Source organism: Penicillium bovifimosum, assembly GCF_028826915.1.
Source record: "Penicillium bovifimosum strain IBT 22155 chromosome Unknown utg000005l_segment0_segment0, whole genome shotgun sequence".
In the NCBI taxonomy this organism is placed as follows: domain Eukaryota; kingdom Fungi; phylum Ascomycota; class Eurotiomycetes; order Eurotiales; family Aspergillaceae; genus Penicillium; species Penicillium bovifimosum.
In genome coordinates, this window is record NW_026622714.1 from 4436119 (window position 1) to 4450786 (window position 14668).

The window sequence follows — 14668 nt, forward strand, 5'->3', positions numbered from 1 at the left end:
GTATGTACCGGCTAGCTACCCCCGCATTTGCTTCAAAACCGACTCCAACTTCAACCTCCACTCCACCCCCTACCTCTCAGCTTAACCAGCACAGGGTAATGGCTTCCTACAAAGCCAGCAATCCCCTGGCATTCACGCCGTGGCCGGTAACAATAATCACCACGGCCGTGTACCTCGCCTTGATCATCCCATTGTTGGTGATCAACCACAACGTCCCATCTGCGCCCCGAACCATCCCCAGTGGCCTCAACCTCACAGAGGCATGGCATGATCTCCAAACCCTCACACAAGGCTTCCACCCCTACAACTCACATCAAAATGACAAAGTCCGCTCGTGGCTACTCGAACGTATCGACGCGATCAAGCAGTCCGCCCCCTCCGCCCAGGTGTACCAGCACGCGAACGAGGAAAAGCCCGATGTTTTCGTTTTCGATGATATGGTGTCCAACCTAACCTTTATCGACAGAAGCGTTGGCGTTTACTTTGAAGGCACCAACATCCTCGTTTACATTCGTGGATCAGAAGATAAAAAAGAGAATTGGTGGGAGACTCTCGGTCGAGTACCCGGTGGCAAGGGGGGAGTATTGGTTAATGCACACTACGACAGCGTGTCAACAGGCTACGGTGCAACAGACGATGGTGTTGGCGTTGTCACCTGTCTGCAGTTAGTGAAATACTTCCTCACACCGGGCCATGCGCCGCGTCGCGGGCTGGTGGTTCTCTTCAACAATGGCGAGGAAGACTATCTGAATGGCGCACGCGTTTACAGCCAGCACCCGATGGCGAAATTTGCGCATACATTCCTGAACTTGGAAGGTGCAGGTGCTGGTGGTCGCGCTACGTTGTTCCGCAGCTCAGATACGGAGGTCACTCAGGCGTATGCCAAGTCGCAGCACCCGTTCGGCTCCGTGTTGAGTGCCAATGGTTTCGAGAAGGGTCTCATCAGTAGTCAAACGGATTATGTTGTTTTGGATGGTATTTTGGGCTTGCGAGGACTGGATGTTGCTTTCTTCGAACCCAGAGCTCGTTACCACACTGATCAGGATGATGCCAGGCACACTAGTATGGATTCAGTTTGGCACATGCTGTCTGCTGCTGTTGCCACTACGGAGCACCTTATGTCTGATACCAGTGATCGATTCGACGGACATGCCGGTGATGATGGAGCTGTGCCTAGTGGTTCTGGTACACGAGCTGTCTGGTTCGATCTCTTCGGCAGTGCTTTTGCTGTGTTCCGTCTGCACACGCTTTTCGCATTGTCTGTTACTTTGCTGATAATCGCGCCATTGACCTTGCTTGTAACCAGCATCATCCTTTCCAAAGCGGATAAGATGTACCTGTTCCGCTCATCGGTATATTCTGAGCTCACCGACGATAACATCCCCTTGCGTGGCTTGCGTGGTTTCTTCCGGTTCCCATTCTTAATCTCTATTCCCACAGGAGTGACTATCGGCCTCGCTTACTTGGTGACTAAGGTCAATCCTTTCATTGCCCACAGCAGCTCATACGCTGTGTGGAGTATGATGATCTCAGCCTGGATCTTCCTGGCCTGGTTTGTTTCTCGTGTAGCGGACTCTGCACGTCCATCTGCTTTCCATCGAGTTTATACTTGGACCTGGATGTTTGTTCTCTCTTGGTCTCTCATGGTGATTGCCACCGTTTATGAACACGAGGAAGCACTTGCAGGCGGCTATTTCATGCTATTTTACTTCGCCGGCGTCTTTTTGGCAACATGGATCTCCTATTTGGAACTATTCTCTCTGCCACCGAAATCGGAGTACGCTGGCAGGCTTACCGAATCACGACGGCCTAGTACTCAAGGGAGTCGGCTTGCTGCATCGGGCGATGAGCATCAAGATGATGCTGAAGAGGACCCGACTGAGTCGACATCGCTGCTGCACGGCCCGCATCGCACTACCTTTGCCAACTACGTCCGCGTCGGGGGAGATAACCAGTCTCACGACCTGGACGAAGAGGAAGAGGAAGATCCCAACGTCTATGCCTACGAGCAAGCATGGAGTGGTAGCATGCCGCGATGGACGTGGCTTCTGCAGCTGCTCCTCACTGCTCCTGTGATTCTCATGCTGATCGTCCCACTGGCTCTTCTGATCACTGCCGCACTCAACCAGACAGGGCAGGACGGTAATCCCCAGCTGATTATCTATCTCTTGATTGCTGCTTTTACTGCACTCATTTTTGCACCTATGCTGCCTTTCATCCACCGGTATACATACCACCTGCCTATCTTCCTACTTTGTATTTTCACCGGAACCCTGATCTACAACCTTGTTGCTTTCCCGTTCGCAGACTCAAACCGCTTGAAGCTGTTCTTCCTGCAGGAAGTTGATCTCGACAACGGAATCTCCACTGCTTCCCTCACCGGCATGCCTCCTTTTGTCAAAGACGTTGTATACGGGCTTCCCAGCGCAGCGGGCCAAAATGAGTCCTGCGATTGGATATTCCGAGGCAAAAATGAGGTACAACGATGCTCATGGAACGCACCGGTACCACGTGTTGCCACGAGTGCCGCATCTCTATCTGCCTTGAACGAAGATCCCGACTCCCCAGTCGAGGCTTCAGAGCTGTCGCCGGAGTGGGTTTCCTTCAGCATTTCTCACCCTGATCCAGCCAGCTCCTCCGTTCGCTTTGAAATCTCAGGCCAAAATACACGCGCCTGCCGCATCGACATCGATGGAAACCTCATCAAGAGCTTCCATGTCCACGGCTCCTCTGCTCCTGACCCTCGCTTTTTGAACCCCTCCCCAGATGGCCTGAGTCGGATCCAACTATGGAGCCGTACATGGGACAATCAGTGGACCGTGGATGTTGATTTCTCGGAGCACGACTCACCCGCGACTGAGAGTGAGCAGTCCTCTATCACGGGCCGCATCACCTGTCTATGGAGCGACAATAATCGAATCGGTCTCATCCCTGCGCTCGACGAGGTGAAGCGGTTCAGCCCGGCGTGGGTCGCTGTAACCAAGTTCTCTGACGGCTTGATCGAGGGCTCGCGGTCATTCGAGATTAAGCGTTCGAGCCGCAAGGCCATAGCATCTTGAGTCTTTCTGGCGGTAAGAGTTGTTGTCAGGTCCTTATTTATGTATGATTTATGAGCTCGTGTTTATCGTGCCGCTTTTTTGATTGTGCTACATTGCGTATTGACCCATGTAGGGGCATTTTTCTGATCTTTATCTTGGTCAAGACATCCATAACATACCCTTGAGTTGAGCTGGTTTCCCTGGGTGCGCCGCGAAATTTCCACATGACTGCGGCTGTAGTGTCGTGATAGTCAATATAAGGAGCTCAATATGAAGATCTGCAGAAACCGCTAGAGCATTGAAATCTGAGACTCCGCTGCATGTCCTAAGTCCTAACTAACTCCATGTCAGTAAGATCCACAAGTGCCATGAAGGTTAAGCTCGAGCCGCTAACCAACCGAACCATGGTACTGCCATAGATTAGAGTGAGGGTGCCTACTAACTAAGCCTTTCTTGGATATTTGCGAATTTACAGAATAGGTGTCGGACACACCTACGAACGTCATGAATAATAATTGATGAGTCGTTTTGGAGGTTTTAGTGAATGGACACTTACCTCTGCCCATCGACATTCTTCGTATCCCATACTCTAGCTTTTGCTCAGTCCTCACACCGATTTTCCTTATACAAAGACCAATATAAAACCTAGCCACACTCGAAGAGAAGACTATGAATATTCTTCACACAAATTTCGCTTATACAGAGACGAATATAAGAGCCACACCCGAAGAGAAGACAATGAAGAACGATACACCATATAGCGAGGAGCCCATGGCCATGGCTTCTGTCCCAAACGACACCGGACTCGGACCGGACTTGATATTTCTACTACCACCAGAGTTGATGGACATGGTTTTCTCATATTTATCTGTATTATCTGGAGCCAGTCTTGCAATGACATGCAAGGTATACTACAAACAGTTCGGATTTATTCTCAAAAGACCCGAACTGAAGTGCCCTAGGCCCATCAACAAAGGCGAGCCAAGCATCCCACTGGAGCAATATCTCATCAACCCATCGACTGGATTCTACCAGAGAACTGAGCTGCTTCTTCCCCTTGAATCCGACAAATTGACATTCTGCGGCGAATGCAACTACTTATATCCGTCCAATCAGTTCATTTGGGATTCAGGTATGACTATGAGATGGCACATTCGAGATGGTATCGATAGACACCAAAGAGAGCGGCTTTTCTCTATCGTGGACGACGGGTCTGGATCTGAGGAATACGATTCCCAGCCTCTTCGGTACATAACCTTCTGGGGTGCAGAACTTGGAGAGCTAGTGCAGGATATGGAGATTTTGGAGACATGTAATGACCGTATCACGCTTGAACTGGATTATACGTTGTGCCATCGCTACAACGAGAATCGTCTATACAGCCCAAAGCAGGTACAGCCCATCATGGTTTGTCCGCACGTTAATGTCGTTGATTGAACATGGACTTACGCTGAACTTTCGACCCGGAGGTGTGATAACTGCTTCTCCAATGCATCTGACGCCGTCGTCGAGATTTTGAGAGAGCCAGGCCCAGCAAGTTCGGGAGTGTTCAAATTACCATTAAGCGAACTTTGAGCGACGTCAAATACCTAAGCCATTATATTGTGAAAGTCAACTTGTCACTTTGCGATACTTAGTTTTCGAGCCGTCCGTTGGATCTGGTTGAGCGTGTTGACCTGCAGTTGGCTTTGGCCTTGCGTCCTTCTATTTCGAGATTGAGATGAACATAGCTGAGTGGTTGAGCTACGTGAAATTGGACTTGAGCAATCAAACAATGATATCTGAACAAGACCGGATGATGAAGTCAGGCAGTGTGCATCAAATTCCTTGAGATAATCTCCCTGGAAGCATCCGCATAAGCCCTCTGCACATCTCTCCAACATAGTAAACATTAGACACAATCCCAGCGGATCTCAGAACGTCCAAAACTAGCCTCTTCACCGGAAGTTTTCGTTCCTATTCACAGCCAAAAAGCCCAGGGACCATAACTGTCTGATATCCGATTCTAAAGAAAAAAGTCAGCAAGTACCACGGCATAGAATAAAAGGAAGAAAGCAATAACTAACCAGTCTGACCACCAATCCCCGGCGGCGCCGGCAACACCCCCAAAGGCGTGACCTCAAATTTCCCACCACGATAAACCCACGACCACACCTCACCAGAGAGTTGATCAGAATTAGCCTCAATAGAATCCCAAAGGGCATTATATGCCTTCTTAACATTTCCATAGACCGAATCCTCGGTACAAAAAGCCGGCACGGGCAATGGCACAGGTCTCAGAGGTTTATCCGTCTTCGATGAGACGGAGAAGTTCGAAGTAACTTCACATCTCCCCAACTGCATCTCCAGCCCCTTGGCCATCATAGCAAGCTGCCAAGACCAAATAACAGTGCCATGATAAGCGCCCGTAGTCCAATTCCGCGCATAAACGGGATCATCCCCGAACGCGGGATTCGCAACGACCATTCCAGCATCTGTCATCAGACCGGCTGGGAATCTGCGCATGATATTGTTCGCGGATTGGTTCAGGAACGAAGTCAGTTGCGTGTCGTGTGTGGTATTGAGCAAAAAGTGGCGGAAACTGTCATCTGTGTTCATTACTTCGACCTTGGATAGGTTGTCATTCCCTTGCAGGGCTAGTGCGTGGAAGTGGACGTCACTATCGATGCTGGAGGCCTGATCTGGACCCGGGAAGGAGGTATTGGCGTAGTTCTTGACAAGGTCTTGGGCTTGGCTCTTTGGGATTCTGACTGAGAAGAGGTCGAGCGTTGAGTCTTCCCATGCTTTGGCGTATTGGTCGGCTAGCGTGGCCCATTGGCGGTGCTTAGGATACATGCCAGAGCGGGCGAGAGCAGCAATTGCGCGTAAGGCGGCTGGGACGAGGGCTGTATTGACGTCGTAGGGGATGCGACCGCCGCCGATACCTGAGAGTTGTTAGTGATGACCCGGAAAAATGGGCTAGCTGTGATGGGAAGTACCGTAGGTGCTGTCTCTCCATTGACCGACTACTTGCCCTTCCCGCAGATGGATGAGGTTTTCTGTAGTTGGTTTCTCCGCGAATGGACGAGCTAGTCGCATGATTCTCTCTGCATTGGTCAATGCCAGGCTACCCCAAGTAAGGTTTGCATTTGCAGCATTGATAGTTCCTGCAGAGGTGCTGTTGTGCTTGGATCAGCCTGGTACCTCGCATATAAGGTGTGCCGAAGGAAAGACTGACTTGAAAAAGGATGCGGTTCTATTCTGCCCCATCGGATTCCTCAAGAAATACCGCTCCATCAAGATCGGAAGGAAGTAATCGGAATCAATCTGCAGGCATCGTTAGTCCAGGATCAAGCTCGACAACTATCATTGATACTCAGACCATCTTGTAATCACAGCCCATGGCGTTGCTGGTGATATTCTCTTGCGCATTTGACCAAGTCGCATAGTCCCTTGAATATTTAGGAAGAGTAGACTCAAGAATACAGAAAGAGAATCACTCACCCGATTGTCTCCTCGTGGCAGACAGTTCCATCAGTCCGGTTCACCCGCTCCAACACAGCCCCAATGACTGCTTCCATTGCACTACCCTTGCCGTCACTAAGGACGGGTTCCAACAACAAAGCCGAAATCATAGAGTCCCTGCCAAAATATGTCAGGAACCTCCATGCGCCAGCAAGAAGTTTCTCTGAGTAGGACAAAAATGACAGAGCAGTAGCCTGACCAGGGCTCTCTACAGTCAGGTTCCTCGATGCCTCATTGAAAACGGATGTATGTTCCAAAGCTGTCAGCTGTGGGTAGTTTATATCTGCCGAGAAGAGATACTCCCCTGCATCAAAGGAAACCGTTTGATCGGAAAGTTCGATTCGGCCACCCACGTTGTTGCTTCCCAAGGATGCATTGTGGAAAGGTTGAAATCTTATGTTAGTTGTTGTGACATTATCCAGCCAAAGCCGCTGCAATGAGACACCCCCATTGCCATCAGAGCTGTACTTGATCGCATCTTGAATCTCCGGATACAGGATGCTGGGTCCCTCAACGAAATCACGGATCGTACGAATGCTGCCCAGGATTGGAACCGCAAGAGCGGCAGAGGCATTGAAGCGTATGACACCTTGTACTCCAACGCTAGGGTTGTTGTTCGACTTTGTTCCTGCGGAGTAGACAGGTCCTAGAGGGGTGCCGATGGTTGAATTGACAAGTTCAATAGACAATGTACCATTTGCGCCATTTTGCGGCTTGAAGAATATACACGCGCCACTATTACCGGCTGGCCAGGCTACGATCAGTCGTGGACTGATGATCGAAAGGTCGCTGTCAGCTTGCGGAGTTGTGACTACTGCCTGGGCAGCAACGTTGCAATCGGAGTAGAAGTAATTATTGTAAGGCGCGTCGCTCAGTGATAGCGTGGAAGGTCGATTCGTACATTTTGGGGCATTTTCGGCTTGCAGGTGCTGCGAGAAGGTAAGTATGAGAGAATGTAGAAGTCGATGGGGGGTGCGCCACTGACCGCATCACCTCCCGTTGTGGCGGCCGTGAGGCTCGCTAGCAGACACGACGTGATGAGAGCTGTGGGAAGCCTCATGGTGGGGTCGTCAAGCCTGAATATAAATTTAAGAAAGTACAATTTGTAGGGAGGATGTCCTTCTCTACGAAGGTAATTCGCGGTATCGACCTTGCTGAAGCGCAAGGCCTGAAACTTATTCTTGCCAGAGGCAGCTCTCCCCACGGGGATGTGGGGAATGGAATGTGTAAAGTTCCGATAATTATCCGAGGACGCCGATCCTTATTACTGTAGAACTTTCATCCGCGGAAAAGCGTTTCATGAGACTGAGTAATATTCAGTGACAACTGGTCAGATAGACGGTTACAGAGAATCGTTCTATATACAGGCATGAAGGAAAGGTGCAGTTACATTGCACTCTGTGAAAAGAACATTGGTGGGCTCCACATCCGCGGATCGGTCGTGAGACTGCCAAATAGCTCAGCGGCGTAACATCCTGCGTGAACCCTCAATGGGAGTTGGGGAGCCGGGCGCGCCGCCCGACCTTGAGCTGCGGGGAGTTGGAGCTCCTCGAGTCTGTCGGGAGAAGACCAGTTGCAGACCGGTAGATGTGTTATGTCCACAGAAAGGGAATGGGATATCGCAAGATCATTGATCATATCTCATAAGCCATGATTCATTAAAAGGAGGAGCCTGGAAGGCATTGGTGTGACGAGGTCAATTCTCATCCCGGCTTCTCAGGGATTTTCCGAGGGCGACTCGGGTACCCTGGATAGCGACTGAAAGGGTTGGTGAAGTCATGGGGGAGGTGGTCAACATGATAAACGCGGCCCTCGCTGCTCATTGAATTGGAGAAGTTGGATACATCGGAATTATTGCGTAGGTGATCAGGCGGCAAATGCTCAAACATGGCGATGGAGATGTCGTCAGAGTTCATCCAGGCAGGTCGACGTTGGGTGATGCTCGGGGGAGCATGGGTTATATCGGTGGTGACGCGCGTTGCGTCGACGAAGTCGGGGAGGTCGCGTGGTGCAGAAAAAGACTCGGGTTTCCAGCCATGATTGTGTACCAGGTGAATGAGTTTTCCGAGGACGGCGAATTCAAGCTTCAACTTGATGCTATATATTGCGCCTTTCAACATGGTTTCCATGATGTAGAAGTCCATATATTCAGCAACAAGCAGGCCCACATCCAAGATGATGATGATGGAGTTGATGATCAGCAGTTGGTACTGGATCTTGCGCTTGGTGCGGTCTGGGTCTAAACGCAACATGCGCACTGTCTCCCAAATGTATAGCCCCGAGATGATGAATTCCTGGATACAGAAGCCTGTCATTTGGATCTTTTCCATTATGTTGTAGCCTTTCTTATACGGTTCCAAGGAGGGGCCATGGGCCAGGTTTGTGCCGAAGGTGAGAACTGTAGTTGGGAAGTGGAGGATGATTGCGTTAACGACGATCATAGCTAACACACGGCGCAGGGTCCGCTGGTTAGAGAGGACCAGATGTAGGCGCGAGTATAGAACAACAGATTGACCAGTAACCATGCACCACCATCCAATCGTGAGCAAAATGACGGGTAGCCACGGCTGATGTGGAGTAACATTGAAGAATTTGAGCAAAAACCCCAATGAATATGGCAGCAGGCCAGCTGAGGATGAAATGAACAAACTCCAAAAGTAGAGTCCTCGGTACTCTGCGAAAGTGACGAAGAGGAGGATCATCAGCTCGAAGGCGTTGTACCAAGTGACCCCGGCAAGAGTCGCAATCGCGATCTGCATGCCCAGGGAGTCTCCCTGATAGCCACCACTGATGCCATTCCCGGCAGCGGTATAATCGCTCATGGCGTTGAGTCAGTATCAGGAAGAGAATAGCGGCATGGCGGTGGGTGGCGTAGACAAGTGTTGGTGGGTGCGGGTAAGGCAGGAGATATAGTAGAAACCGGGGGGAGAGACTCGGAGAAAGCGAAGACAAAGAGAAAGGACAGTGGGAATGGTCAAGACAGGTAAGAAAGAAGAGAAAGACAAAGAGGCCCTGAAAGAGGAAGCTGGGGCGCAACCCCGTATTATTTTTGCATGCGGGGGCCGATCGGGGAACCCCAGATTCGGTGGATGGCCTTGGAAATTATTCAAACCACCATTAATCGAGGGTAGTATCCCAGTGTCAAGTAGTAGCGTAGTCGTAGTAAGAATAAACGGGATCTAAGACGAAAATATGCGCCTATCAAGCTCAACAAACCCACACACCGACCAACCCATGAAATCAAAAATCCATGTTTGATCGGTGAGATCCCCAAAACACATCAATCCCAGTCCATCCCACACAAAGATTCATGATTGGATCTTTTGTCTGCCTCCCCACCCCATCATCAGTACCCTTTTTGTGTGACTCCATTCCATCTCTCCAGGGAGATTAATATTTCAATAGTCCACAATGTAATTGTGAGCTTAGCATGTCTCGCGGAGCTGGAGTTCACATGGTGGGTCAGGGGCAAAACATCCCATATATTCCGGGGCTAAAAAGGCACCTGCGGCTAAAAGGGGACATCGGACGTCTTGCCTTGCAGCCCATTCTTGAGCCAAGACCTTTCCAGCCTCACAGCCAGGTTCACAGCCCGCCTTCTTCCTTGAAAGACCTCGCTTGCCAGCATCGCGTCAGTCGACAAGGATGAATTGCCCCACGGACCATCTGGTACTCGACAAATTAAAACATCCCTGCTTCCTTTGTTCGGCATATCACAGCGTGAACCGTTGAACTCAAGACAAAGAACGACTCAAAGTAGGGTCAAATTGCAGGGGCGGGCACCATTGCGACACGGATGAACTATCGACACCCTGATTCGGCCAAGCGGCTGTAATCTCCACAACTAGCAACGAAGCGTGTCCTGGGGACGGGACTAGGGAGGTTAGCCCATCGGGCCATCACCTACTGGATGTGGAGTTGTTTGTGATTTTGATGTCATCGGGGACTTGGCGCGTGACCTATGAATTTTTGGCGCTGCTTACTCATCATGTTTATGCTGTCGATGGATGTCCTCAGGCCTCATTATGGAATTCGGATGAATGAAATATCACATGATTCACGATGGCAGTGTCAAGGTCGATTTGGCTATTGCTTCATTCAACATACTTCGTCCCATGATGCTCTTCCCGGAACCCAAGCAGCTTCTTCGTCTTCTGGTTACTGCTGGGAGCCCACTTTGGCCCCCATTTCCCGCATAACCGGGACCCCGGGCAAACTCTTGCAAGGAACTCCGCAGTCTTCCCATACGTAATTTCGTCATTGACCGCATTGAAATCTGAAACCCAAGGCTATTCTTCTTGGCCGCAAGATCACAGATTTGCCCGAGATATCGAGCATCGATGTACGCCCAGCCATGCGGCGCCCATTTCCCGGGCATTTCCGCATATGAGCGAAACATACTCTGTAGACTCCTTATACTCCGGGGCAAATATGCGCCCAATACGCATCACATTGGTATTACTTCCGTAGCGGCGGGCGAAGCCACTCGCAACGCTCTGCCACATACTTTTGAGATGGCATTTGTCTCCATCGGGTTTACGTCGAGGGTTTCCTCGACTGGGAAGGAAGGGAATTCTGCGTAGATCACGCCGTAAACGGCCACGGAGCTCGCGATGATAATTTTCTTGATGTCGAGGAGTACCCAGCTCGCGAGGAGAGGGACAAGATCGAGATTCAGGATCTCATGGCCATGCTGCAGCAGATATCTGATGTGTCGCCCAAACAAAGCTTGTCTGTTCGACTAGTCTGGATGTGACACGCCAAGTTATGCATGACCCCTCCTCGGGAATGGGATTCAATCTGCTTGATTGACCATTCAGGGCAATAGTTCAATCGATACAGCCAGCTGTGTCTGTTGAATATTTGCCAGGGGAGCAAAAGACGGTGTCGATCGCGAGGCTGGGCACGGAAAATCAAAAATATGCTGGTGCTACTGCAGGTTCTAACCCAAAAGATCCAAACCCAGTCATGATTGCAATCGTTTGTGTGCTTTCACGTTGCTGTGCAGCGCTGATCAAAGTATTTTCGGCTATGAGCTGGACCTTCCAAATCAGCCGCGTTTGCCCCCTCTTACATAGCCATAAACTTAGGCAGTACCTATCTTACTACAACATATAACTTCCAGCCATCATGGTAAAAGATAAGCGAGTCTGCTATTTCCCCAATGGGGGAGAGGCAAGAAACAATGTGCCATGCACATCCGATACGAACACCTGGTGCTGTGGTGACACTGATCTTTGCTTGGACAACGGCCTCTGTCTAAACGCAGGACACCAACCATATATTCTATCCCGGGGGTCATGCACAAGCCAAGGATGGGTTGGATGCACACCTCATTGCAGTAAGCTATGATCAGGCAACTCAACCGAATACCATGGAAAGGAAAATGTACTGATGGCGTTATTGTCTTTCCAGCGAAGTCAACCCCGGACGGAGGAGCCTCCATCACTAATACGTTCTTCAACGGCTCCAAGGCTCTTTACTGCTGCGGCACACCAGTAGCACTCGGCTCCAGCCTCCGCTGTCCAGCCCACTCCGATAATGGCGGCGAACCTTTTGAAGTCGCAAATGGCAAAGTTATCACCGGGCGAGGTCTACTTGAAAATTTCACTCCACTCACCAATACATCATCATCTATCGGGAATAGCACGTCGAATGGGACAGTGACCGAGAAGCCTAAATGCAATAGCTGTCATGAGACTGCCATTGGCGCAGGCGTCGGAGTCCCGCTCGGCTGTCTAGCTCTGCTCTTCTTGGTATGGGCACTCCTAGAGCGCAGAAGAACCGCCCGGCTGAGGCGCGCGCTTTCGACCCCGACTGTAACGACTGCCCTGGCTTCTCGACAAGCAGGTCCCAGTGAGCTGTCAGATCCCTCGAGCAAGGGACAACCCGTCGTTGAACTGGAGGGCGCCCGTCCAGAGCTCGATGGAGGAGGTCCAATAAGGGTGTGAGTTCCATTAGCATTATTTAAGTGTCAATCGAAGCCCAAGACTCGGCCCGGTGTGGATGCCAAGTGTATCGTGGGTGAATTATAGGAGGATCTCTGACTTGATATATGTACCCTGCCTCGCGGGGAATGGACCGCAACAACTACCTAATCGCGAGCAATCCTGTGAGCAACATGGATAGGGGGTTGACTTGAATATACCGGGTGATCATTCATGGTGATAGCCCCATGTCTGTTTTAACCTGGTCGATATCATCACTGCTACGACAAGCAAGCACAGTCTCCATTGTAGTCATCCTTTATCCCATGGAAATATTCACAGCAAAGCTTTGTATATTGAGCTTCTTTGAACCCTCACGGCTACAATCGCCGCTACCGCCTTCATCCCATCCAAATTCGGATGCAGAAGTGGTCCTTTGGAGAATCCCCCAACCCATGGTTCCGCACTACCAAGCGCATGTCCTTGGCTGAGTTCGTGAATTGGGACGGTCTCGCACCAATCGGACCGACTGTCAGCAGCAACAGAGCAAGCATGTTGCAGAATAGATGCCACCCCGCGGTAATGCTCGAGTCTCTCTTGAGACAGAGGAATATCCCGACCAGCCTGTGTGCCAGGTCCCAGTACAGCAAGGTATTCAACGAGAAACACCCGAGCCCTCGGTGCCCGTCTGTGTATTTGATCAAGGACACCACCCATCCGCTCGGCCAATTGATCGGGCGACAAGGGTGCCGTTGATTGTAACTCAGCTTCGCAAGAATCGGCAATCATGCCGCCAATGTAGTTTATATCGTTTCCTCCGGCTGTCACGGTGATAATATCGGCGTCTTCGGGTAGATCGGTGATTTGCGGCGGGAAGATCTTGTTGAAGGGGGTAGCCTGTGGTTCGACTGTTATGTTGAGCAAGGTTGCACCGGACACGCTTAGATCGGTGAGATCAGCATTCAACTGCTTTGCCAGGAGATGGGGATAATTCTGCCCTGATCGCATTGCGGCGAAGGGTTCAATTTGTGGGGGGATGTCAGGGCCGGCGGCAAAGGAGCTGCCCAGACTCGCGATCATGAGCTTTTTCTTCGGTGTGTCCATAGTAGATTATGTTATGTTATGTATGACGACAACAGTGACTTGTGTAGTTCCTTCCTCGTGACTGTTTCGCAGGGCCTCGGCGCGTGAAGTGGAAAGTAGCTCTTAAGGTTTGGCAGGAACACGGTTCAGGGTTACATGAGGCTGGAGGGCGGGCTGGATGCCTGAGGGAGTAGGCGAAAGCCACGCGGGGCCAGCTGGCAGCTGACCACCCGCCAAGGGCAAGGCCCCCCGCCGCCCAGCGGGCCCAACCGAATGCCCTCGCCCCCCGTGATCTCATTATTCCATGGACCATGGTCAGGGTCTGTGTTACTCCAGTTCCTAAGGGTCCTCCCGGCCCTCGGGGGGCTCCAACTTTGTATCATTTAGAAGAGTCTTGTTTTCTTACTGCGTAAGCATTGGTGCGCTCTCATTCGTTCACCAGTTGTTGGAGTTGCGCCTCCTACAGAAAATCATGGTCATAAAGTCGTTCATGAGGATTCCCGCATACTGTGTACATAATTCTTGCACCTCGGTCAAGATTCGCCTGCCTGGAAGCGGGACACTCTACTGTCTCTGGCACAAAGAGCACCTGACTAGGTGCAGAGTTTCATTCCTCCTGAAGAGTATGTACCCAAAAATAACTGAACACAGTATGCGGATTCGGTGGGCCGAAGCTGGAGCTTATAACTAGGGCCCGATTCGTTGTGTCTCGCATGTCAACCTTGGAAAGGTGCAATACGATGCAGTCATTGACGCTTCCGTGCTTATTATCTAGCTTAGTTGCCACGATGTCTCATGTCTCACATTTGGTGGTTACTCTCGAATCAAGAAAAGTGAGACATGGGTGTCGCCCTGTGAGCAGCTGGTGGGGTATCCCGTCCGTGTTTCCGTGAGTGTACTGTTGCATCCACTAACTAACCGCTGTTCGTAGTACACAGTACTTTCGAAGGCTATTTCGAGAAATCATGGTGGATTAGCCATCAGGGACCTTAGACTAAGGTGCTCCAAGGTCAATAGTTGCTCTCCAGAAAAGACTTAAATACCTTCGTTCCATCCGTAGATTCTGTGCTTTCTATTATCATCCGAACAACTCTCATCAACACAGCTTAGCAGCCA

The 14668-nt window shown here is 50.7% G+C and overlaps 6 protein-coding genes across 6 annotated transcripts; 3 read left to right on the forward strand and 3 right to left on the reverse strand.

Moving 5' to 3' along the window:
- Positions 1-98: 98 nt before the first annotated feature.
- Positions 99-3059, forward strand: N7515_006892 (M28 family metallopeptidase; the record flags this gene model as incomplete). Its single annotated transcript, XM_056667636.1, has 1 exon — positions 99-3059. The coding sequence occupies one exon, from the start codon at positions 99-101 to the stop codon at positions 3057-3059; it is 2961 nt and encodes a 986-aa protein (XP_056521232.1).
- A 717-nt stretch (positions 3060-3776) lies between these two features.
- Positions 3777-4475, forward strand: N7515_006893 (uncharacterized protein; the record flags this gene model as incomplete). Its single annotated transcript, XM_056667637.1, has 1 exon — positions 3777-4475. One exon carries the CDS (start codon positions 3777-3779, stop codon positions 4473-4475), a length of 699 nt encoding a protein of 232 aa, XP_056521233.1.
- Positions 4476-5099: 624 nt separating this feature from the next.
- On the reverse strand, positions 5100-7522 carry N7515_006894 (uncharacterized protein; the record flags this gene model as incomplete). The annotated part of the gene is made up of 5 exons (XM_056667638.1): positions 5100-5962; positions 6017-6195; positions 6256-6344; positions 6400-6469; positions 6522-7522. Coding segments are annotated over 5 exons (2202 nt in total), but the record flags the coding sequence as incomplete, so codon positions are not given.
- A 723-nt stretch (positions 7523-8245) lies between these two features.
- Positions 8246-9364, reverse strand: N7515_006895 (uncharacterized protein; the record flags this gene model as incomplete). Its single annotated transcript, XM_056667639.1, has 1 exon — positions 8246-9364. One exon carries the CDS (start codon positions 9362-9364, stop codon positions 8246-8248), a length of 1119 nt encoding a protein of 372 aa, XP_056521235.1.
- A 2526-nt stretch (positions 9365-11890) lies between these two features.
- Positions 11891-12493, forward strand: N7515_006896 (uncharacterized protein; the record flags this gene model as incomplete). The annotated part of the gene is made up of 1 exon (XM_056667640.1): positions 11891-12493. The coding sequence occupies one exon, from the start codon at positions 11891-11893 to the stop codon at positions 12491-12493; it is 603 nt and encodes a 200-aa protein (XP_056521236.1).
- A 312-nt stretch (positions 12494-12805) lies between these two features.
- N7515_006897 (SGNH/GDSL hydrolase family protein) lies at positions 12806-13573 on the reverse strand (the record flags this gene model as incomplete). The annotated part of the gene is made up of 1 exon (XM_056667641.1): positions 12806-13573. The coding sequence occupies one exon, from the start codon at positions 13571-13573 to the stop codon at positions 12806-12808; it is 768 nt and encodes a 255-aa protein (XP_056521237.1).
- Positions 13574-14668: the final 1095 nt, after the last annotated feature.